At 46.7% G+C, this 24,557-nt stretch overlaps 3 protein-coding genes and 1 long non-coding RNA gene across 4 annotated transcripts; all 4 read right to left on the reverse strand.

The window, feature by feature from the left end:
* Positions 1–14,190: 14,190 nt before the first annotated feature.
* On the reverse strand, positions 14,191–17,188 carry LOC125521212 (uncharacterized). Its single transcript, XM_048686272.1, has 4 exons — positions 16,529–17,188; positions 15,958–16,126; positions 15,535–15,645; positions 14,191–15,073 (listed from the first exon to the last, which is right to left on the reverse strand). Exons 3-4 carry the CDS (start codon positions 15,619–15,621, stop codon positions 14,528–14,530), a joined length of 633 nt encoding a protein of 210 aa, XP_048542229.1. The 5' UTR covers positions 15,622–15,645; positions 15,958–16,126; positions 16,529–17,188; the 3' UTR covers positions 14,191–14,527.
* A 1,757-nt stretch (positions 17,189–18,945) lies between these two features.
* On the reverse strand, positions 18,946–19,720 carry LOC147962217 (uncharacterized). Its single transcript, XR_015609898.1, has 3 exons — positions 19,637–19,720; positions 19,299–19,533; positions 18,946–19,212 (listed from the first exon to the last, which is right to left on the reverse strand). It is a non-coding gene; the product is annotated as an uncharacterized LOC147962217 (long non-coding RNA).
* A 190-nt stretch (positions 19,721–19,910) lies between these two features.
* Positions 19,911–21,254, reverse strand: LOC125523580 (protein argonaute 4B-like). The gene is made up of 6 exons (XM_087534097.1): positions 21,092–21,254; positions 20,895–21,010; positions 20,657–20,803; positions 20,416–20,540; positions 20,213–20,278; positions 19,911–20,085 (listed from the first exon to the last, which is right to left on the reverse strand). Exons 1-6 carry the CDS (start codon positions 21,177–21,179, stop codon positions 19,911–19,913), a joined length of 717 nt encoding a protein of 238 aa, XP_087390223.1. The 5' UTR covers positions 21,180–21,254.
* A 2,081-nt stretch (positions 21,255–23,335) lies between these two features.
* LOC147962218 (protein argonaute 4B-like) lies at positions 23,336–24,200 on the reverse strand. The gene is made up of 3 exons (XM_087534099.1): positions 23,958–24,200; positions 23,674–23,879; positions 23,336–23,567 (listed from the first exon to the last, which is right to left on the reverse strand). The coding sequence occupies exons 1-3, from the start codon at positions 24,198–24,200 to the stop codon at positions 23,336–23,338; spliced, it is 681 nt and encodes a 226-aa protein (XP_087390225.1).
* Between the last annotated feature and the right edge of the window lie 357 nt (positions 24,201–24,557).

Raw genomic sequence — 24,557 nt, forward strand, 5'->3', positions numbered from 1 at the left:
AGCCATGGGTACTGGCTTCCCAAGTGGACCAATGCTTCTTCATTACCGACCCATCAAATCCCAGTCGTGTTGTCGTGAGGAGAGGCAAAAGGAAGATCATCGAAATGGATGGAGTCGCCAATGAGCAAGACTTCGACAAGTATGGCGACCCGAAGATGGAACATGACGACAACGATGAAGTGCCATACACCACAAGAAGAAGCAGGACCACCCTACCTAAAGGACGTCCGTTCAACATAAGAACTCCATTTGCAAAAAAGAAGGGCAAGAAGACTGTGAAAAGATAGCTAGCTAATATCGCTTGTATTTAAATCGTAGTCTTCATTTCTCGATTGTATTTCGACATTTTGAAAATGATATTTCTTCTGTTCTAGTCCTCATGAATATTGAATTTGTTAATATTTTTTGAACTCATGAATATTTTTAAATTTCATGGGCACTTTTTGAATTCATGAATATTCTTCAAATTTGATGATATTTTTTCATATTCATAAATGTTTTACCAATTCACAAATGAATGCAACTAAAAATCCAAAAAAAATATTAATGGTATTTTTAAATAAAAAATTTGATGATATTTTCAAAAAAAAAATTTGATGATATTTTCAATTAAAAATAAAAAAACAAATTTGATGATATTTAAAAAAACAAATTTGATGATATCTTCTGTTCTAGTCCTCATGAAAATAACAAATTTGATAAAAAAACAAATTATTAGATGCAAGAAAAAATAATGAAAAAAAAGTTATTAATGGCGCACCAGAGGAGGGTGCGCCATTGCTATCAGAAAAAAAGTTACTAATGACGCACCATAGGATGGTGCGCCATTGCTATCAGTGTTTTTATGGCGCACCCCTAGATGGCGTGCCATTACTAACATTGCCCCCTCTAGTTGGATACTCCTTCGCCCAATCCCCCTTCCCTCTCCCGCGCCAGATCCCCCTTCCCTCAGTCGCCACACCCGCTCCGACGACCCCCGCGCCCGCTCCACACCCGCTCCGGCTCCCTTGTTGGATAAGGCCGAGCCAGACCCCTGTGCAAACCCTAGCACCTCCCCACTTCCCCTCCCCTCGCGCTGCTTCTCCCGACTAGGTCGTCGCCATCACCGCATCGTCCCCGCGACCACCGTCGTCCCCGCACCCCACCAAGGAGTCCAGGAGCTCTGCAGTGTTCTTCTACGTCATCTACGGCCACCCGTTCGAGCTCGACGACTCTGCATCATGCGGATCGAGGTCTTCTTCCACCTCCGGCCACCGCGGCCTCACCGTCCATCCGCGTCACCTCGTCAACCCCGGCCCCGCAGGAGCTTGCCATCGTCTTCCTCTCGATGAGCTGCACCGGTTCCCCTTCCCCCCCTCCGATTTCGTCACCGTAGACTGTCGCACCACCGCGCCCCAGCTCCTGGTTGCCGCCCCCCGTGGCCGTGCTCCCCTCGGCCCCTGGCCGTGCCCTGGCCCCGCCCAGGCGCGCTGACCGCACCGCGACCGCGCCTCCACTATGCTCGGGCCGCGCCCAGCCGTATCGCATGTGTTCTAGATGAGCTGCTGCTAGTTAGTTTCCCTTAGACTACATTCTAGATTGCATAGCATAACTCCAGAATTTTGTCATTGCACACCTGGGCATATATTTCTATTGTGAGCATAACTCCAGAATTTATTTATCTGTGATTCGTATTGGGTTAAAAACTGGGGTGACTCTGGCTGTAAACTAAACTTGGTTCGGTTAAAAACTGCACTGTCAAATCTGGACAACAAGCTTATATCTGAAAACTAAGTTAGCTAGGCTCAAAATTTTGAGTTGGCCCCTTTACATAAGTTTTAGATAAAGTTTCAAGGTTTCTTTAGAGTATTTATTTGTGTCGTTTGGATGTACGGTTTGAGAGCAGCTATCAGTTTAGTTTGTTGTCCCGAAATATATGTTCCTGGGTACAGTATTTTGAGGTGGTATTAAAATAAAGTTACAACATGAAAATTTTAGAGGCTATTCTGTAGATACTTAAAACACATATCACTTGTCAGGTTTCGTTCGGTATATTAAATCCTATGAAATTATCAAAGTGGGATGTACTATGTTGGACAGAATTTTATGTTTGGACTTGGGTGAATGTAACCAGACTTATACTCTCACATTTTGTCATAGTTGATGGTATGAGGACTTACAATGTGATAAATTATATACATTGTTGCAACACCTCCATATGAAAGTAGAGGCACATTGTGGTGCTAGTTTGCTGGGTTTTGTCTCCGACCATCGTGTCGTGATGATTTTACAGGTACCCCGAGACGCCCTTGAGTTTGCCGAAATGTCGATTAACTTCCGTTCTGGCAAATTCAGGTACTCCATATGTCCTATTTTCAGCAAAGGTCATGCTGAAATTTTCCGTGAATTTTAGCATGACTTTGCTAAAAATAGGACATATGGGGTACTTGCGACTAATGCATGGGCCGGGGTATCTTAGTACTTAATTAAGTAGGATCAACTGCCTCTTGTGTTATGCATGGGCCTCAGCGTCGACAAACCCTAAATGATAAAACCTTGGCTTTTAGGGTGCCTCGGTGTCGATAAAAACCTAAATGATGAAAGCTTAGGCTTTTAGCATGCCTCGGCGTCGACAAACCCTAAATGATAAAAGCTTAGCTTTTAGGATGCCTCGGTGTCGACAAACCCTAAATGATGAGACCATGATCTTGTTCCTTGACAATAACCAACTTTTTGACCAATTTTTTTTCCTATTTAGAGCGAAACATGGCCCACAACGATGAGGCCGGCGGTTCGGGCAAGGCATTCTGGGAGCTGTCCCAGGAGATGGAGGAAGAACCTCAACGCTATGAGGACGTCGCGGAAGACACCGATCCCGACTACACAACCCCTTGTGGCGTCGGGGATGACACCACTGATGGTGCCGCCGAGGATGCCACCACTGATGATGGCGGCACACGCACAGATGGCAGCCAACCGAAGAGGCAACGGAAGGACTGGCGCCCGAACGTGCTCGGCACCGTCAAGGAGGAATTTACTGAAGTGTCCTCCGAGGGGCATCCAATGGCGCCCAAAGAAATAGTCAAAGGGTACGCAGGACAGCTCGGGTGCATTCTCCAGAGCACTGTCTCGATCAACACCGAGAACCTAAGGCATCGTGACCGAGAGAATTTGCGCAACCTCCTCTTCACGAAGCTGCACGAACGATACAAGTTCCCCGGTGACTTCGCAAACACACGCCTCTCAGGGAATAAAGTGAACAATGCCGCCCTCACAAGATGAGCACGACCCTGGCTACTTGGAGAGCCTCGGTGAAGAGCATGATTGAAAAAGGTGATAGTTATGAGAAGATCAAGGAGAAAAATCCTTCGATCAGCGAAGATGACTACCGGGAGGTCAAGATCAAGTGCGAGAGCAACGCATCTGCGAAATCAAGTCAGTGGGGGAAAGAGATGCGGGACTTAAACTTAGGGGTCCACAAACTCGGTCCCGACGGTTACAGAGTGGTGGAACCTATATGGGACAAGGAGGTCGCGGAGCGTGCCGAGCAAGGCCTACCGCCCCTCTTCGAGAATTACCGTGACAAGCAGACCAGGAACTATGTCAGGGCCCGGTACAAGATTGACCCGGTAACCAAGGAGCTTACCACGGATCCGAAGACCAAGGCGCTTGAGCATGTTCTGGTAAGGAATACACCCCCGCGTAATTAGCTACATATGGTTGCATTCTAATTAATGAAGCCAAATTTCTAAATGGTTCACGTTCCTTCCGCAGGACACTGAAAGCAGTAGCGCGGGGTCATCTCAGAGCTCCCCTTTCGACACCCCTTTAAATAGGGCGTTGAACGTAATGAAAAATAAGGATAAGCTCAGTAAGCCGACGTCTGCTGGTCGTGTGGCCGGCAAAGGCTTGTCCACGAAATGGTCGGAGTACTATACCGTTGGGCGAAAGGAGAGAAAGACCAGCTCGGAAAGCCAGGAGCGCGAGGTTCAACAACTCAAGGCACAAGTGGCGCGGTTTTCGGAGATCGTCGAAGAGCAAGTGCGAGACCAACTGGGAGCGACGATCACCGCCATTATGCCTACCTTGGTTTCTGGGCTGCAGGCGTGGATTGTGGGCGGCCAACAGGGGCCGCCCCCGATTCCGAGCTTCACAGGCAACAACTCGCGCAACGCGCTGGCGGCACCATTGGTGTCTCCGGCGGAGGCGGCATTGGTGTCTCCCGCGGAGGCACCGGCATTGCATCTTAATACACCCGGGTGTGGGAAGAATACGCCAGCCGGCACCTCGGCAGCAAGTGGCCCCTCCGGCACTTGCACGCCCGCCTTTGGCGGTGCCTCGACATTAGCCGAGCTCGACGCCATCACGGTAACTAATTAAGCCTCTCGGCCGATGACTTCATCTCCTTGCCTTTGACTGGGCATCCCTGACGCCCTACATGTTTTCGCAGGGCGCCGCCGACGTTCCGTGCACTCTCCCGCACTTTGTGAACGACGAGTTGGTCAATGTCGCCAAGGGCAGAATCGTTCAATTGGGCAGCCGCGTGTTCCACGGTAATCAGATGCCACCCACCGTTTATAGGGTTCAACTGGTTCGGGTGCTGCCGGGCTTCGACGACATGTTACCTCCGTATCGACCCCATGGGGCCGATGAAGATGATGTGATGACCCTCAGCGCCTGCATAAGCTGGCCCATGCTTTGGCCGAAGAGCCAGATTCGTTTGGGGGCGGGGGACACCACCCCACAGACAACACCGCCAGCCGTGCTGGCGCCAAGCCATGGCAAGACCCCCGCAACGCTACCGGACATGCCGAACATGGATATGGCACAGGATCCGGACGACAACGACGACGGTACATTTACCAACGTCGATAAGTACTTCAACAAACATGGGTACAGTGACGAATTCTTGGGGCCTCCTTCTCAAGAACCCAACCCTGCAAAAGATGATCTAGCTGGTACCACGGAGAAACCCAGTTGCAACAGGCGTCGTTTGGCGTTCAGTTCTCAGGAGACGCCTCCAGCTGCCGCCTTCACCGAGCCTCAGATAGCCGAGGTGCAAAATATTATCAGCCCCAACACACTCAAGAAGGCTGTCTGTGAGCAGAACTCGATCCCATTACAGCAGAAGAAGGGAGGACATAAAAGAAAGAGTAACAAGGGTGCGAGCCAGCCGGCACCGAGTACGATCCGTGCTCAGGACGGTCCACCTTCACCTAAGGATATCTCGAGGAGGGTGCATGTGGCGGGTAGGCCGATGCTACCGACTAATCTGCTCAATGCTGCAACCGGTCCTATGCGGAGTCTGCATGACAGTGTTCTTTCTTTGGAGAAGCGGCGTCTCCGAGAGAATGATGTGGCATACCCGGTTTTCGTGGCCAAGGTTCCAGAGGGCAAGGGCTTTGTGGATAGCGCCATCGGGAGTATGATCGTCCTGCGGTTTGATGACATCTTCGCTATGTTTAACCTTCATCCACTGCACTACACCTTCGTTCGGCTATTTTCGCTGAGTATGAAGATGCGGATCATTAGAGACAAGACCCCAGACATCGTGATAGTCTATCCCTTCTACATGCGTGCCAAGATCTTGGGCAGCGCTGGGGACCGGCAAGTCGCGAGTTCATACCTCGAAGGCGTCATTCTGGCAAACCCAGATAAGGATAACTTCCTTGTGCCTTACTTTCCCGAGTAAGTCATCCCCTCACCGCCCCGTAACATATGATTTCTTAGATTTCGATCATTCTTTTCTTTTCTAACATTTCGTGTTTTGTGAAGTGACACACATTGCACACTCATCCTCTTAAGCCCGAAATATTCCATGGCCACGTATTTCGACTCAGGCCATCGGTCGAAGAAAGACTACACAAATATCAAGAAAGGTCTTGATGATGTTCTCCCCAGCTACGTCAGATCTGGAGGCACCTTCAGCAGGCCAATTCGTAGGTACGGCAAGCACGTGTTCGCCCACAAAACGACGTTCCCCTACGTCAAGCAGCTGCCTGGCGGTCAGAAGGATGCCTACTACGCCCTTCATCACATGCGGGCGATCGTACGGGGCCATAATCACCTTCTGCTACCAAATAATCTCAAAGATTGGGCCGCAAGATTGTCGGCAATCCAGGACACGGACATCAGACAAGAATTCTTTCGCATCCGGTCGGAGTTTGCGGAAATCATCCATCAAGATGTCCTTCATACCTCGGGGCAGTTCTACCTCAGATATCAACCGTCCAACAGTGAGATAGAAACAACGCTACAAATGCAGGCTGACAACGCCCGCGATTTCATGACCATCACGACAGACGGCGGCTTCATCCACGCTCCGGTCCCTGAGTCGAGTCGAAAGTAGTGATGCTATGTGTAGTTCTGAAATATCGATTAGCTCATGTTGTAATTAAACTTTAATGAACTTGTATGTCTCTTTGGTTTGGATAGTTGCTCAACTTATATGTAATTGATGCTATTTATTAGTAGGACCATGAATCGTGCTATTAATGTCTTACTTTTCTCTTTCGATCCTTTTGTTGCATACTTATATATTGCTTATGTATTGTCTGTGAATTGCTACTAACGTTTTGTTTGGCTAGTGCATAGAGATGCCGTCGTATGTCGTGTACAAGGGTAAGGTTCCCAAAGTCTACGACGACTGGGAGGAGTGTCGGAGACAGGTTCACCGTTTCAGCGGTAACAGTTACAAAGGGTACACCACTAGGACGGAGGCGGAAGCTAGATACACACGCTATCTAGCGGGAGAGAGGAGGGAGCGGAGGAGGAACCGGATGAAGACCAGTTTCATCGCGATGATGCTAATCGTGATGACCGCAGCTCTCTTCTATGTGATGGTAGTTTAGATGATCGATATCGACTTGTAATGTGAAGACAAACTCGCTACTCGCGGTTTCGAGACTTGTAATGTTCTAATTTTGTTCGGTATTTTGAATTCAAAGACTAGCTAATATGATGAATTGTATTCGGAGACTAATCTTTTATTGTATTCGATAAATCTGCTGTTGCTGTGTGGTGTTGTCTATATTCTGTGTAGTAATATATTTGGTAACCTATGCAAATATCAGAAAATAAAAAATAATAATTTCTAATATTCATACTAGTGGCACACCATACAGCACATTAGTGGCGCACTGCTGTAAAAATACTAGTGGCGCATTGTCTGTTAGTGCGCCATTAGTAACCGAGAGCAGAAGGTAAATATGGCCCACTGGGAGGCATACCAATGACGCACAATGGGACATACTAATGGCGCACTGCCTCATGCGTCACTACTGTCTGATATACTAATGGCGCACCAGGGATGCGACATTAGTATTAGTTACTAATGGCGTGATGATAGTGGCGCACCTGTAGTGCGTCATTAATAGCCAAAACAGATGCGCCACTAACCAGCCTTTTCCTAGTAGTGGGACTCCCGCTTCTTGAATGGTTGCATTTTCTCCGGATTCACAAACTCAAGGTCCGAGCTGATTTACCGGAAAGCAATCTGCTTCATCTTCTTTAGATCCCTATAATATCAATTTTGTAACTAAAATTTTGGTACTCCTATTTAACTCTCAAGAATAAGTGTGACAACAAATTATAGAATGACATAATTGAAGAGAGGATGATTAGGGGAGAGCGAACGAATCTGCGCCATGCTGATTTACTCCCTTCGTTCCTGAATAATATTAGTCTTTTTACAATTTCACTATAAACTACATATGAATGCATATAGACATATTTTAGAGTATTGATTCACTCATTTTGCTTCATATATAGTTCATAATAAAATCTCTAAAAAGACTTGTACTATTTAGGAACGGATGAAGTACTTTGCAGTTTTGAGCAGGGAGTCCTGCTCCCGTGCGTATGGCATCAGGAAAAGGTGGACTCCCCTCTCCTTCTCCACCCTCGCACCCAGGGCCGGTCCTGAGATTTAGGGGGGGCCGGGGCGAATCTAAAACTAGGGCCCTTTCATATACTACCTCCATTGCAATGAATTTTTAGCACTAAATTTTTTAATCTCAGAGCCCTTTCATATATACTCCCTCCATTGCAATGAACTTTTATCACTGGATATTTTTATCATCAAAAACTTCTTCTCAATACCAATTCAACGGTTTGTTTTTTATTACATGGAACCCACATTTGGCTGCTCCAATTTATGATAAAACTTCTTTTCAATACACTTTTTTAGGGAATGGCAGCTAAGCAACCTATATATTAAGAGGGAGATTTAAAAAAAAATAGTGGCGTGTCATTGATGGAATCTCCACGTACTTTTTAATCGTCATGATAACACATTATGGGGCTCTTATAGACCTATGTTTGTGAATCTTGTGATATGCGTCACGATCAACTGATGGAACTAATCACGTCACACGACACAATGCAGCAGACGAGCGAACGTGAATCTATAGATAGATAGATATGCGGATAGAACATAGGAAGTAAAGTAAAGATATAATATAGGAGTACCTTGGATCGGCCAGTTCTCATCTCAATGATAACACGATGAGAATTTGCATCTGGCTCCGGCCGGAGGCGCTCGGCAACGGGCGTTCTCGTCCGGCGCCTAGAAAGCAGAGAGCGGAGCGGAGTTCGTACCCTAGCGGCGGTTCATCCAGTGCCAGCAACTTGTCTTGCGACCTAGAGCCTGGGATCGGGATCGGGATCGTTACGCCTCAACCTCGTAAGGAAACTGGCAATTACAGCAAACTTCTCGCCATCATCGTGGACTCGCTGCATCTGGCTGCTAGGCCCTTGCGGCTGCGTACTAATTGATCGAGTCTAATTCAAGTGTTTAGCTAGCGTTCCTGCTTCTGAGGCCCATGGGCTTCTCAGGGCCGGCCCTCGCACCTGAACAGCGTTGTCGCGTGAGTAACAGTGCAGGGTGTTAGATCAAGGTGGCGAGGCGGCCATACACGGCGTGATGGTGTGAAACTGGTCAGTTCTATGATGGATAGGAATGGGAACGTCAAGGTCAGGCTGGGATACAAAAAATAATGGGCTCATCTATCTTCAGTTGGGCCTTACTTGACTGGCTCAACTCCAAGCGAATCATTTCTTTTCCAAAATCACTAGTTAAGAGTACACTCATTGTAAATATCACTCCCATCTTTTTAAGTTATGACAAGTAGCACGCTGCATGTGCGTCACTTGTCGCAACCTGGGAGTTTTTCCCTTTTTCGTAGATTCGTTTATTTAAAATGTTTTATCTCTTTTAACCATGCGTCCAAATCTCGGGCTATTTTTATCGTTGAATTCCTCGACGCGAGATCTTCAAAACTAGATCCCATGTTGATAGGTTTTGACGAACCTTTTTTCCACGAAAAAATTGGACGAAAAAAACCAGACGAAAAAACCAAACCGGGAGCATGGATTTTTTTTTCCCTTTTCGAAAAAGACACGCCCACGCCTCTCCCGAAACCACAACCATGCTTCTCGAGGAAGCAAAACCGCGCCTCTCGCGAAACCACAACCGTACCTCTCGAGAAAGCAAAACCGTGCCTCTCACGGAGGAAAAAAGATGAAGAGAAAACGTGATTTTTTTTCCGAGGAGGCACGGCCAGGCCTCTCGCGAAAGCACAACCATGCCTCTCGCGGAAGCAAAATCGTGCCTCTCGCGAAAGAAAGAAAAAAAAGAAAATGTGTTTTTTTCCATTTCTGAGAGGCACGGCCGTGCTTCTCGCGAAAGCAAAACCGTGCCTCTCGCGGAAGAAAAAAAACAAAAACGTGTTTTTTCTTCGTTTCCGAGAGGCATGGCTGTGATTCTGGCGAAAACAAAATCGTGCCTCTCGCGGAAGGAAAAAAAACAGAAAACACGTTTTTTTTCCTTTCCGAGAGGCACGGCCGTGACTCTCGCGAAAACAAAACCGTGCCTCTTGTGGAAGCAAAACCATGACTCTCGCGGAAGGAAAAAAATGTGTTTTTTCACGCAAATTTTTTTTAGTCAAAAGTTCAGAAAGACCGGTGAAAAATCGAAATGTCAAAAAAACCCAGAAAAAACCATGTAAAAAGCCGAAAACACGTGCGGAAAAATAAAAAAAAATCCGAAGGGAGTGCCTAGAGCATGACACATGGCGGGTGGCTGGGAGCACGCCAAGTGATGTTGATTGTTGCGAGGCTCCCGAAGAAGCGCTCGTTAACTAGTTGCTCTCTTTCTTTCCTCTTTTCTCAAGGAGCTCCTGGGGCTGCAAACGCCAGTTTCCTAAGCTAGCGCCCACGCACCATCACCCGTGGGCCGGCCCATTTAGGCAAGCGCTCGCTGGTTGTTCCATCGATCGATACACCCATCGATTTACCGGTTGCTACCCTAGAAAAATAGTCAACCGTTGATTCATATAAAAAACTAAAAAATTCGCAAAAGAGGAAAAGGTTTATGAATTAAAAAATATGCTCGGACATTGAACAACAGTTAACGAATTTAAAAAAAAGTTCACCAAATTTGAGAAAGAGTTCATTGAATTTGAAAAAAAAATCATACTATTTGAAAAAAGTTCATCGAAGTCAAAAGATTCATCGATTTTGAAAAAAGATCATCAATTTTGAAAAAAAAGTTCATCAATTTTGAAAAAAGTTCATCTAATTTGAAAAAAAGTTGGACGATTATAAATTATAGTTCATCAAATTTAAGAAAAAGTTCAATGAATTTTAAAATTTTCATTGAATTAGAGAAAAGTTCATCGAATTTGATAAATAAGTTCATGAAATTTTGAAAAAAGTTCATCAAATGTTAAAAAATGTTCACAAATTTTGAAAAAAAACTCATCAATTTTGGAAAAAAGTTCATGGATTGTTGTAAAAAACTTTCATTGATTTTGAAGAAAAATTTCATCGAATTACAATCGCGCAATTGAGAAAAATAAATAAATAGAAAAAGAAAAAAGAGCAGAAAAAAAGAGAAAAAGAGGTGCGAACTAGGGAAAGAACAAAAAGGACAGAAGCAGTTTCTTTCCATAAGTTGGCGATGGCCCTAGTGGTTAGCACGATGCTATAAGAGCATCTCCAACAGGTGCGCTAAACAGGCGCCGCGCCGCAAATATACCCAGTTTAGCGCGCGCGCAACCCGGCGGGTGGCTCCAGCGGGCGCGCAATAACCGCGTGCGCGATATAAGGAGTTGGGGGCGCGGCAGGAATCGCTATCTCGCGCGGTGTATTTGCGGCGTCCGCTTCCGCCTCCAACGCCCCGCGCGCACCGGCGCCGGCGCCCCGCACCCCATGGACACACGCGCCGGCACCCCGCTTACCCCGTCCTATAGCCGCGACCCCCTCCCCCCCACCCCACCGCCGCCGCAAACCCTAGCCCGGTTGGCGTTGGCCTCGCCTCCGCCGGAGCTCCTCCGACCATCGGCCTCGCGCGCGGCCTCTTCATGCCGCCGCGGATGACCTCCGCGGCGGGTGGCGTCGCGCCGGCGCCGGCCCGAGCCGCCGCCTCCTCCTCCTCAAAGCTCCTCAATGCGGCGCGGCCAAAGAAGGGCAAGACATCGGCGAAGTAAAACAAGGCGGCGGACGGCTCCGGCACCTCCAAGGTGAGGAGGAAGAAGCTTGCGGGGCGTGCGACGGGCGCGGCGGCTACCGAAGCGCCGGCGAGCTCACTCGTTGAGCCGGCGGCCGACGCGCACAACATGTTCGACGAAATGCCCCCAAGGTAAAAAAAATTCTAACTTTTCATTTTTTTTGTTATTTTTTGAATGCATTCACATATAGATAGCTTATTTGCATTGTTCAAAAAACTTTGTAGTCTCAATGATGATGCATACATGTCAACGATGGGTGTTGGCTCCAACAATTCGCATTGGTCTCAAACCAATGACATGCATTTCGAAAACCATGAGTTCGAGGTGGACGAGGAGGGTGAGGGCATTGCCGACGCACCGAAAGGAAGAGCGGGCAATTACACCAACACCGATGACATCTTACTATGCAATACTTGGTTGCAGGTGTCGAGGGATCCATCCGTTGGAGGTGATCAAAGTAGAGATGCTTATTGGCTTCAGATGAAGGAACACTTTGATGTTCGCAACGTGAGCGGAATTGACCGCTCCGACCGATCACTTCGGTCCCGGTGGTCGACAATCAACTCGGATTGTCAAAGGTGGGCGGCCTGTCAAAAGGCGGTTGACAAGTTGAACCCAAGTGGAGTATACATGTTCATCATACTTGTTGTTGGTGCTAACTTGTTTTGTTTTCATGTAGTACAACATTGCGCAAAACTTGTTCAAAGAAGAGGAGAGGAAAACTAAGAAGGGGAATATCAAGAAAGGAAGGATATTTACTTTGCCTCATTGCTATGAAGTGTTGAAGGATGATGAGACATGGAAGAAGCGTGAAGATTTGGATGATTTGCATTTGAGCAACAAAGGAAGCGAACAATTAAGTTGGATGATGATGATGATGATGCATCAAGTGATGACGGCAAGAGAAGCCCCACACCCAACTCGGTTTCATACTCGAAGTCAAAGCGACTAGATGGGTGCAAGAAAGATAAAGCCAAAAAGAAGAAGAGGAAAGGAGATGATGAGCTCAAAAATGATATGGAAGCTATTGTGAAGGCAAGAAAAGAAGCCAACAGGTAAGGAAAATGGCAAGGAACCAAGATGCCGCGGCCGAGGAGAGGAGGTTGGCGGCCAAGGAGAGGAGGGTGGCGGCCGATGAGAGGAAGGTGGCTTTGGAGGAGAGGAAGGTGAGCAATGAGGAGCGAACAAGATTGTTGGAATGGGAGAAGCACTTGTTCTTCTTGGACACATCTATCCTCAATGAGGTGCAAAAGGAGTATGTCAATCTTGCCCGTGAAGAAGTCTTGATCCAAAAAAGAGCCATGATTCGCGCAATGGGTGGCGGTGGCCTCGGCGCAATGGGTGGCGGTGGCCTCGGCGCCATGGGTAGCGGTGGCATCAGCGCCATGGGTGGCATGGGTGGCTTCGGAGGTACCATGGGCGGTGCAATGGGAGGCATGGCTGGCTTTGGAGCACCCCCCGACGCTATGGCCACCATGGGAGGCATGGGTTTTGCTTCTCTCATGGGAGGCATGGGTGCACCTCCGGCCGTCATGGGCGGAATGTCTTTCGATGTGCCTCCTCGCACACATTCCCATGAAGATGCCGTTGAAGATCTTGCCAACACCGTCGGAGCTTCACGTGATGCGGTGCGCGATGAGGAGAGGGAGGAAGATTCATCTTCGGAGGCGGAAAAATCGTCTTCCGAAGATCAAGATGAGGACGAAGATGAGGACGAGGAATGATGTGTCTTTCATTTGTGTATTGAACTTGATTTGCCTTTTGAACTTGGTTGGATGAACTTGTGGGTATGATTTTGAACTTGTGGGCATGAATTTTTCTTCATCAACTTGTTTGTGTGAAATTTTATATATCATGTTCATTGCATTTTGAATGTTTGATCAACTTCATTTTGTTTTCAAAATGACATATGCAATGCACCGACGAGTCCCGCGCGCTGCATTTTAGCGCGGCTACTGGAGCCAGCGCTACGCGCCGCGCCAAATCAAACGATGGACGCGCAGTATATCAGTTTTTTACGCGCGACGCATTCGGCGCCTGTTGGAAATGCTCTAAGAACCTAGAGGCCTAGAGTTTAATTCTTGGGCGCGCGTACCATTTTTGCATTTTAGAACAGACAAAGTTCGAAATAGGAAAGTAATGGCCTCCCTCGTTATGCTCATCGGTTAGACTATCTGGAAGGGCCGCATCTTTCGTCACAAGTCTACTCCTCTGCCCGGTTCTCCTCACAATGATCAAGAATGACGCCTTGCTTTGGGTGACCGCCGGTGCCAAGTGGCACCCAGGGAAGATAATTTTGGGAGAGTAATGACCTTATGTAATTCGGGGTACTTGTAAGTTGTAACCTAACTCCAAATTCTATTCTGTGGCACGTGTGGCAGGTGGTCTGACGATCACGGCCGTGTAGGAGCGGTTCGGCATGGAGTGATACGCGAGGCTTGCCTACGCGAACCTCTACAGGTACAAGATGTTGTACCAGAGCTTCCTTACCAGAACTCCCTAAGAGCAATTCTAGCAGATCTTGCATTTGACCGGCCAGCAAAACACATTTGCAGTTCGTGAAAAATCGCTTTTTACGGGCTGGCTCGAACAGCCGCATATGCAGACCCTCAAACAGACCCATATAAAAGGATATTCACGAAATATTTTTTTACGGGTCGGCTTTTGCGGGGTCTGCTCAGACACCGCCGCGTCGATCCGCAAACAAAAAACATTCAATTCTCGCATTTGACATAGGTTCTCACAAATAAGTTCAAATTCAAACAACATAACACAATTTTACGCGCAAATAAAAGCCAAGTTCAGTAGGACAAACACAAAAGAGGGCCTTGCCAAAGTGACACCCATGTCCGGCATCATCTTGGTCGATCTTCACTCCGCGTCATCGAGTCCATCTTGAAGTTCATCACCACCACCAAATCCATCTCCGGCGCTTGTTCTAACTCCCGCACCAAAATCATCGACATTGCCACCATATGGAGCAGAGAAAACATCTCTGGAACTGTAACACGCACCGACCGACGCAACCATTCTCCTCTTCAAGATTTCTCTCCTTGCCATAGCTGCCATGTTTTGGTGAGATCGTTCATGTCATTGCGGTTCATTGACATGATCTTGTTCTCTTCGGCGAGCAACTTGGACATGGCTTTGTTTTCAATGGCGCGTGCTCTTCTCTCCTCAATGGTAGCTTTGCGCAGCCCCTCTTTCTTGAGCAATTGCCACTTTTCTTGCTTCTCCTTTGCCTTCTTCTCGGCCAACTCTTTCTTAATCTCCAACGACTTCAACAACATCAACTCGTTTGATTGCACCATGGCATCAATCTTCTCCCTCAAGCTCGATGCTTCTTGCTCTCTCTTCATCTTCTCCTTAGTCTTCTTGTCGCCATCGGGCTTGTTCAAATTTCTTGGGCCATCATCATCCTCATCTTCATCCATGTTTGTAAGTGAGCCTCTCTTCGGTGGGGATTCTTTGCCGATCAACTTCCACTTCTCGCACTTTTGGAGCAAGTCCCAACAATGCTCTAGTTTGAAGAATTTGCCTTCCGAAGCTTGCATGTCTTTGTATCCATGTTGGGCAATCTTGTCCTACACAATGTGAACAAAGTGAAATGATGCAATCATTTCCCATGATGCAAATATGATGATGCACAACTTGAACAAAGGCAAAACAAACTCACATAGTCAGATTCCACGGTTCCACTTGGAGGTGCAAAGGAACAGAAACTACACTGACTATTAGTGTTCATGCTTTACTAACTTTTAATTTGTAATCCTACAATACATCTGAGTACAAAGGTTTTTTAATATATGGCTCCTAAGGCATAAAAATGCCAACATGTCTCAGAAAAAATAAATACTACCTACGTCCGGAAATACTTGTCCTAGAAATACAACTATTCTAGGACAAGTATTTCCGAACGGAGGCAGTATTCATTAATAGAGTAGCACATTGCTGAAATTCCATTGAAGAGAAATAAGCTTTGAGCTAAGTACTGATAAGAGGAAGATGTATAGAAATGACATGTGGTATTGTGGTTATCACGTACCCGAAATAACATTGTGAGCTTGGTGTCCAAGAATGGAACATGTGGTTCACTGTTGGCAATCAACTCCACCACCTGCATCAGTGTCATGTTCCCTTGATTAATTCTTCATGTCTGCACAAGACTAATCAGTGTTATGAAGCAGATGTGCAAAAGAAATATTAACTGAATTTGCAATTTGCTTCTCATTAGTTAGCTTAGCTGCAACAAATGCCAATAATTTTTTCAAAGAGAAACTCAAAAAACATTCAACTATAATGTTCCGTAAAAATGCACAGCTCAGATTTGGCTTCATGTCCAATTTGTCCTCCAGCTTTTCTCAGAGCCAGCCATGCCCACTAGCATGAGCCTTCCTCCGACATACGACATATCTAAGACTATCTACAGAAGCAACACAAAGTAAAGCCATGCTTACAACATATATACCTCAGAAGAAAAACCATGCAGTGGCTCTGTGAACTCCTCGCGCAACAGCTCGTGCCCTTCACGGTATGCCGCTTCTCTACTTCAACAACTTCTCTTATATCTTCCCTGCTTCATTTCCAGATATGTTTGTTGCATTTTTAGCTATTATTCCCATTAGTTCTAGCCTCACCTGTACGTTGTGCATTGAAAAGATTAGATGAAGCAAAAAAAATCCCGTTACAGATTCACACTCCCATGCATGACTAACACAAAATTCAGGCATTTGCTGCAATGGATAAGTATACAAAATTTCTAATCACTACATACTTGACTGTATTTAGGTGCATCATCCAAAAGAAACTGAATGTATTCGTTAATTTGATCTATAATTAAAAAAGGCATAAGTGGGACTTGAGAGGGTCAATCTGTCATACAGTCATACATCAAAACCAAATCAAATAGAGTGCATTGCATGAGAGATGACCCCAAGCTCCTGCACATACATCAATCCAATTCAAATGTTTTTTTCTGGTTCATACAATCCATACATACATCATGCTGCCAAAAAAAGAATGCATCATGAGAGGCTTACCTTGGGATTGATTTTTCGGACTCGTAGTCAGTGGAGAGCGCCAACAGCAGGAATGGCTCTTGCTGCAGCCGCCGGAGGAGCAAAGCAGCAGCAGGCGGTGGAGGAGGCTTGGGAGCTGGCCGATCTGGGGCAATGCTGGGCCTCGAGCTCCTGGAGCGACCTAGGGAAAGGACGACGAATCTCCGACGCGGTGGCGGTGCAGCGGCCAAGGGCCATGGCGCAGGCTAGGCGAGGCGTCGATGACCAGAGTCGGGGGATGGAGGCCGTCCATGGGCGCAGAGGCGGACGGAGGTCGGCCGGCGGACCAGCTGTGAGGCGCTCGGCCGATGAGGGCCAGCAGCAGGGGCGGCGCTGGGGATAGGCCGCGGCGACGACGCCATGGGGGAGTGGCGCGTGCTTGCTGCGCGTGAGCTCGTGCGGGGACCAAGGAGCAGAGGAGCGGCAGTAGGTGCGGCGAACCGGTGGCGCTCGGCGTTGACCTTGGCGAGGACGAGTATGGTAGCAACCTGCGGCGGAGGGAGTCGGTGGTGGAAGTCGCCGTCGTGCGCGGAGGGAGTCGGTGGCGGAAGTCACCGTCATGGGCGGAGGGGCTCGGCGGTGGAGGGCTTGGTCGTGGCGGTGGCGGCGGCGGCGTTGGTTGGGGAGGAGGGTTGGGGACGAGGGTTCGGTTTGGGGGAAACTGGTCGGGCCGGCGGCTATATTTCTTTTGGTGCGAACAGTTTGGGCTTCTTCGCGCGCTTGGCCCAATAACTTTAGGTATCCTGCTATGGGCCTCCCGGCAGACTACGGGCCAGGGTTTCGTTGTGCCGGCAGATAGAGTGACCTTAATTAGTGCCGGCAGTGCGCATGCCTTCTTGTATGTATTTCTTCCGGCAGTTTGTCCGCCTTTAAGTACTTATGCCGGCAGTAACACGATCCCCGGCAGATGGTTTGCCCCAGTTCTAATATTTCTCCCGGCAGTTAACTGCCCCCAATCAAGTGTTGTGGTGTAGTGGCTGCCATCTGTTTCATTGTAGTCGAATGCGGCGAACGAGGCTTGATCAATGCCAACGGTGTTGGTGTCCAACAAATTCGCGAACTCGGCAGTTGTATTGTTCGAAACACCACTATAGTGAACGACAACAAGTCATGAGCTATCGCAAAAATGGCGTAAAGCAAAGAAAAAGCCATGACCGAAGACGCATACCTTCCGGCCATTTCGTCAAACACCTCGCTTGCGGGGGCAGCAACACCGTTGAGCGCATCGCCGGGGCACCTCTTTCCGAGGCGGAGTGAGCGGATGAAGCGGGCGGCTTCTTTGTAGCCGGAATCCTCTTCCTCTTGCCGCCGGCGGCCTTGGTGACCTTCTCCGCCGCCGGCCGAGATCGCGTAGCAGCGTTGGCGCCCGGAGCGCGGGCCTTCACGATGGGGGCTGCCGGATTCCTGCCCTGCACGACCACGTTGCCCTGCCGGTTGTGGGCAGGCGCGGCGTTAACTTGGGCGGCAGCGGGGCCAACATGGTCGACGACGAGATCTGCCCGAGGGGAAGGAGCGTGCGCGACCTCGACGGTGACGATGGACAGCAGGAGTCATCCATGGCGGCGAAGGACGGACGGGGAAGATGCACCGGAGCATGCGGTGGCGGGGCAATGGTTGCGGACGGTGTGGGGAGCGGGAACGGCCGCACGGAAATGTCCCTCCCGTCAAATCTTGCTGCGGATAGGAGCTGAGCTCGGATCGTCCTCCTAGCCCGTGAATCTATAGGTTGGGGAAGGTGTTTTGCCGCGCCCCGCAAAAATATTTACGGGCCGGGACGGGATGCGAGGTCTGATCGGGCAGATTTTTCTGTCCCGACCCGCACATTGACGGTTATTTTGCGGGCCAGGGCGGGATGCGGGGTTTGCTAGAGTTGCTCTAACATGCTACCTCAAAGCCAGCGAATGCCTCATTGAACTGCTGAAGGAGACATGATGATTCACCATCGTGAGCTTTTTCTTCCGGTTTCATTAGTGTGGGATTGGTTGATTATTTGGCTCCTGCTGCGGATGGCTCTAGGCGGTTGCATAGCTAGTTTGTTTGCCGGTCCTACTCTACTCTGGACAATTATTGTTAACTTGCAGTTTGCGCAGCATTTTCTCAATCTGTGATGTGATGAAGCTGGAGATTGTTACAGGCACACCACATGGTACGAACTGAAGCCATAATAGATCATCAGACTGAAACTGAAACTATCTCCACCTGCAAACCTGTGCTAATTAATTCTCCATCCATAGAATTCAACAGCATTCTTTACATTCACAACTGCATAGAAAGATCACACATCCATCCACCATACCACAACGTGCATGGTTCACGCATATCATCTCCAAGCCTAGTACTAGTAGTAGTAGATCCAAGGTTGGGTTGGTTCGACGCCAACACAAAAGACAACATGCAGTTCCATGGTTTCCAGCGACATCAATGGACCGAGTAGTTCCAGGTGCTATTTATTTAGATAGATATAGATAGACACAGGCACATAGCGAGACATAGTTCACCACTACCCCCAGCATCAAGAGCGGATCAGCAGAAAAACATGGAGCTCCTCACATTCTCATGCAGCCGAGGCAGCTCCGGCACCGGGATGCTGCCCGCCGACATGTCTTCAAACTTCACGAACGTGCCTACCTGTGCAGCCGCCAGATGCGCGTACATAATCGGAGCAACTGCAAGCCAACCCAAGCAAAAACACAACAAAACATAAGGAACAGTTCTCATTATTTGCCAAGCGAAGACAATGAGTCGCACATACCGACTGATATCGCTGTTGTGCTCCTCTGGTACCTGAAAAGGTCACAGCAACAGGGTTCAGGCATAGCTTGACAACAGTTTTCTTCTTATCAGAATGATACAAAATCATCATGCTCTGTCACCCTAGACTGCCCTACGTACACGTATGAAAGCGAGTGCACAAATTCCTGAAGCTCATCTGCGGTGAATCCGATCTCGTCGTGCAGAACATGGTAATGTGTTGGCCTCGACGTGCCCTGGCACACACAACAAACACAAACTTAAGTAGGACCATCACCGGGCATACTGGTACGTGGTGGTAGTAACAAAAAACCAGAGCAGAAAGCAGAGATTACTTACTATCATCCCAGCATGTGCACACATGTAGAAGTCGAAATTCTTGGGATGGCAGACCTCTTTATCCACGACGGTCCCTACAGAATGAACACTTGCTTTACCATCATTTCAAAGAAAATTGCAAGTTAAGCGCTAAGCCATGTTTCGCTCTACAAAAAATAGTTGGGGGCTCGGCCGTGATTGGTTGAAATAAAGTTTACCAGGAGGAACATTATCCGGACATCCAGTCTGGAAAAATCTGGTATGATGGTTTTTCTGAGCAACAATTACTGTGTACTTAGGCTCCCACGTCTCGTCGAGGAACTTGCAGGCCTGCATTGATTAAAAGTAAATGAAATAACACTGTCCAATGCGGGGTAATTACTTGTACGTCACACAAATACACTACCTCGATGATCTGCTCCAGCTCAATGTTGATGACCTGAGTAAACTGGCTTTCGCTAACACCATCCCTAGAATTAGCACGAGTTATATAAGATGGTGGTTAAGACATCATCAATTATCCATTTTCAGTAGAAAAAAATTCTGGAACTACAAAATTTACTGGTATTACCAAATAGTAATTTCCGAACTTAGTACCTGAAAATAATAATTTGCTCTGGTTTTCGATTCCCAGAACTAGTGTAGAAGTCGATAAGCGATTCCCTGGAAGTCCCGAGTGCAATGGCATTTTTTCCGTTAGGAAAGTGCGCAAGAAAGTATAACATACATACAAGGACATGCACACATAGTATTATTCACAATAAACTGAACTCAAGATTGGATCATATGCCATGTCTTACCGAATGAGGCCATCATCCTTTCCCCATGGTTTAAATAAGGAGGACAACATTTCTAGTTTGGGTGATTGAGTGTGCACTGTTGCTCTGTACTTAGAGATGAGAGGCCACTCGCGAGAATTAACGACCTAAAGGAAATCCAAAGCCATACTTACAAGTACAGTCATAGAAACATTTACAAAATTGCAATCATGCAGATGATATCTGAGCTACTATTCAGAGATAAAAAATGTATCCCTCATACCGCAGCATTTGAAGGCCTATCAGATTGCCCAGGCTGACCATGTGACACATACATGCCCAAGATGATAGTAGGCAGCTTCCCCACAATGGGTAGTACTGCAGGTGCAGGGGATAGTTCACATTGCAGCAATGTGTTGAGACCACCAAGCTGGGTACCAACAGGTTAAAAGACAACAGCCATTAGCGTATACAGCAGTCAACAAATACAGTAAAAGGAAAACAGTGTCATGTCAACAAACTTTAGCATTTATCTTCAATAACACATTAATCAGGTACTGATCGTTGATTTTTCTTGGAGGAGCTAGACATTGTGTGAAGATGCCGCATTCAACAAGACACTTCCTCTTCCAAGGCCCTGGTTGAAGAAAATATAAATTATTTATTCTGCAACAGATAATCAGGTAACAAATAACAACAACCGAAAACATGAACCAACCATAAATTTCACAGTTTTTTCTCACAGGAAGAAGACACAGGAGGAACTTGGGGTCTCCAGGTGGATGGGAATTTATCTTAGCAAACATCTCGTCCACTCTACGTGATGCAGGAGCTCTTCTTGCCGACGGGCTCTCTTCAATTACATCACAATAAGGGTACTCTATTTTCTGCAAATAAATGAGGTTCAGCAACAGAAAATAATAACAGTTATAGATGTTGTAGAAAAAGTAGAACATACAATCCCCATTTCAGTTGCAATCCTTTTAAGGTCTCGGACAAGACCATGAACATCACACTCTGCAGAGAAATTGACAACTGCCCATTTGTTGACAGAACATGTCCGAATCAGCTTCTGAAACAAAAAGAATCAGCAAACTGACAGAAGGTTCTTTGAAGATGATGATGATGAAGTAATAAAGACGTCTCATTAAAAGAAAATATGCTGACCTTTTTCGAAAGATTCCACCTTCCATTGCGTGGGAAGAATTCTTCACCGTTACCGGCTTTCAGCTATATGATAGAAGACTTACTTAAATACATTCACAAGAACATCCAGCACGAGCATGACAAACTAAGTTTGAAGAGTTCTCACTAACCTTGGGTGCTGGCAGGACCCTCCCTTCAATTTGAGTAAAATGTCGGGCAATTGAAATGCCGCATGCCTTCACCATGGGGTCCGAGTCATAGTTGGTACGTTTAAGTGCCTTGCATTTAGGGTGACATGAACTATCAGATAAGTGCCATATCACTAAAAAAACAGCAGCCAAAATTTAGATGATAACTCACATCGTTAAGTATTGACATTCTTTCATGAGGCATTTGTCTGGACTTCTCCACAAGTGAGGACCGCTGCAGAGTAGACAGATCTTTGGTGTATCTTTGCAGAGGAACGAGCTCACAAAGCTGGCCATACGAGAAGTTCACACCAGGACTTCAGATCATGGATGAAATTCCAGAAGGGGAAAACATAAAGGTGTAAGGCCTCTTTTGGTTCATAGGATAGGATTATCATAGGAATAGGAATTTTGTAGGAAATGAGATGACATGTATCTCAAATCCTATGAGTAGGAATAGGAAACAAGATGTCATTTGGTTGACACCAAAGGAATTTTTCCATTGAGTCTAGGCTCTTTTTTATTTTCCTATGAAATGTGGAGGATAGGAACCAATCCTATGTAGGAATAGGAATCCATTCCTATGAACCAAAGGGCTCTAAAGGAAAAAATCCTATAAGAATCCTATCCTCTAGAATTCCTATGAAATTCCTCTAAACCAAAGGAGGCCCAAAACTGAAACGAACCTCCACAGGGAAGTACGTAGGACGATTTCGCCTCCCAGCATTGATACAGGGAAGATCGGAATAGCGCAGTTCTATGCCTCTATTATGTACAAAGTATTCATGGACTGTTATTTCAACAGTATTAATGTCTCCATTGTCACCATCCTTCCGCCTCAATAGAAACCTAGTTAAACATGCAAAACACAAAGCAGTCAATATATAGCAGCAAAGTGCAGGGAATAGACCAAACTAGAAACAGTAGGACACCTTCCCAAATTATTTATTTAAACACTGGTAAAGAAGAATAAAATGGCAAGAAGGAACTCTGTCTCACGTCTGTTCATTGCATTTTTTCTCACTCAAACCAAAAATCTTGAACTCAGAATTAGCATGAGTGGTCTTTATCCTCAAGTTCTTGAGAGCACGCTTGGCCTGTGAGGAAAACATCCAAATTAGGGTTATCGAAAGTAAATATGGTCGGACGACTGTTCATTCAATATTATCAACAACATCAAAGATACAACTTACCTTTGACCAGTCAATTCTGTTAGGGTGATCAACCATCTGGTTTGCAAGAAGAAAATCAATAACAGGACCAGGTTTAACTAGCATGGTAGTCGAAACATCTGCAGGTTAAAGTAAGTTTGATATGACAATGTTAATTCGGATGGAGCCATTGCGAAATGAAAGACGGAGTTATACAACAATACAATAGGGTGAGATTCATACCGATGTTTAGGGAGAGTCCACTCTGCGTACCACGGAAACTTGAGTGAAATCCTCTGCACCCCACCACACCACCTTTCAAGTCAACAAAATTACGAGGATTGTTGTGGAAAAATGACTGGTGAAGTAGAAGACAGCCCCTGTGGAAAGTCCAAAAATTAACCATGGTCATGGCATGAAGGCATATCTCAAGCCCAAGCACAGAGTAATGCTTGTGGAGGCATGGGAACGAGACATTCATGAAGGTACATACTGTTTTGCAGAATGCTGCCTCAGTATGATATCAAGAACTCGAAGAGCCTCGAGAGAGTTCTCTGATTCTTGACCTCTAAGGGCCTGCGTGATTGCGGCCGTAGGGATTTTTGCCACAAAGCAAAGCTCCACTTTGAAAATCTTTGTCTTGTAGGGCCTCTTCACTCTCTTCGTGTCACTACCTCCAGGACTGCTGCCACTATTACCTCCAGAGCACCTACAACCAAGTAAGAATTGAGTTATACTGAACACCAAGCATGGTATATAACTATATACTAGACAGGAGTAGATAGCCTGCAAGCAGGTCAAGGAGTAGAACTCACTTTCCCCTTCCGATGTCTTCCAACACTACAGTGAACTCATTGTGTACCTGGGGAAGAGCCCCGATTGTAAAGAGGCTCTTCTCACCATCATATGCAAATTCATTGTTCGCGAGCTCGGAACGGTACATATGCTGCAGTTTATCCAGAACCTTTCTCCCTATCCCCTTTCCAACAACAGGTTGATCATCCTCATACTTCAAATTAACCTACCCATGATAGTATAACACAACACCAGATCAGCATGGGTATATGTAAATTAAAGTGTCACAAACAAGTATGCTCACATGGTAGTGGTGGAAAAAGTCCTCTGAACTCCTCATAGAAACTTTGTAGTGGTTAGCAAGTAGCTGGATGGTCTGCCCTCTCTTCCCAAGCCCGGGCCTGGCCTTAGGGAGCCTCTTGGGCTTTGCAGGCTTGTTTCGAGGCAGTTCCTCGGCGGCATCTTCTTCTGCTCTGATGGGCACCACGTCGAGAGGCAGAGGAGGCTGTGGTGGCAACTCCTCTGGGCCCCCATCACTAAGATCCATCTTGGCTGAACAGACAGAGCTCTGTGGGAGTGCAAATGGTAAGCAATAGTAAGTAGTTAATCTAAGAAAATGCAATGGTGAATAGTACATACAAAACAGGAAACAAATTGATTCCAATTCCAGGATGACCAAGAAGCTCAACTGCTTAAATGAAATATAAAGGGCAGTATATGCTAATTGCTAATATATTGATTGTATTGATTTTAGGAATAGGAATGACTGCAATGATGAAATGGTCTAGATATGAAGAAGATTTACTCTCTAGCTCTAGAAGAAGTTATAAAAAAACATTTTGTGCATGTTTAGAAGCAGTAAGTTTGTAAATATGATGATAGTGATATTGCAAATATTTGCGAT

This window comes from Triticum urartu, chromosome 7A (genome assembly GCF_056163025.1).
Source record: "Triticum urartu cultivar PI428250 chromosome 7A, HENAU_Tu73, whole genome shotgun sequence".
Taxonomy (NCBI): Eukaryota; Viridiplantae; Streptophyta; class Magnoliopsida; order Poales; family Poaceae; genus Triticum; species Triticum urartu.

What these genes read in the sequence shown, in the direction of transcription:
- LOC125523580 (XM_087534097.1), bottom strand. Translation starts at nt 21,179, where the DNA reads ATGTTTGCTAAGATAAATTCCCATCCACCTGGAGACCCCAAGTTCCTC. An exon ending in TATTGAAGATAAATGCTAAA is followed by an intron (nt 20,804 to 20,894) that starts GTTTGTTGACAT and finishes GTTGGTACCCAG; the next exon opens with CTTGGTGGTCTCAACACATT. An exon ending in GAGCAAATTATTATTTTCAG is followed by an intron (nt 20,086 to 20,212) that starts GTACTAAGTTCG and finishes TGCTAATTCTAG; the next exon opens with GGATGGTGTTAGCGAAAGCC.
- LOC147962218 (XM_087534099.1), bottom strand. Translation starts at nt 24,200, where the DNA reads ATGGATCTTAGTGATGGGGGCCCAGAGGAGTTGCCACCACAGCCTCCT. An exon ending in ACTTTTTCCACCACTACCAT is followed by an intron (nt 23,880 to 23,957) that starts GTGAGCATACTT and finishes TATCATGGGTAG; the next exon opens with GTTAATTTGAAGTATGAGGA. An exon ending in GAAGACATCGGAAGGGGAAA is followed by an intron (nt 23,568 to 23,673) that starts GTGAGTTCTACT and finishes ACTTGGTTGTAG; the next exon opens with GTGCTCTGGAGGTAATAGTG.
- LOC125521212 (XM_048686272.1), bottom strand. Translation starts at nt 15,621, where the DNA reads ATGACACTGATGCAGGTGGTGGAGTTGATTGCCAACAGTGAACCACAT. An exon ending in AGCTCACAATGTTATTTCGG is followed by an intron (nt 15,074 to 15,534) that starts GTACGTGATAAC and finishes CACATTGTGTAG; the next exon opens with GACAAGATTGCCCAACATGG.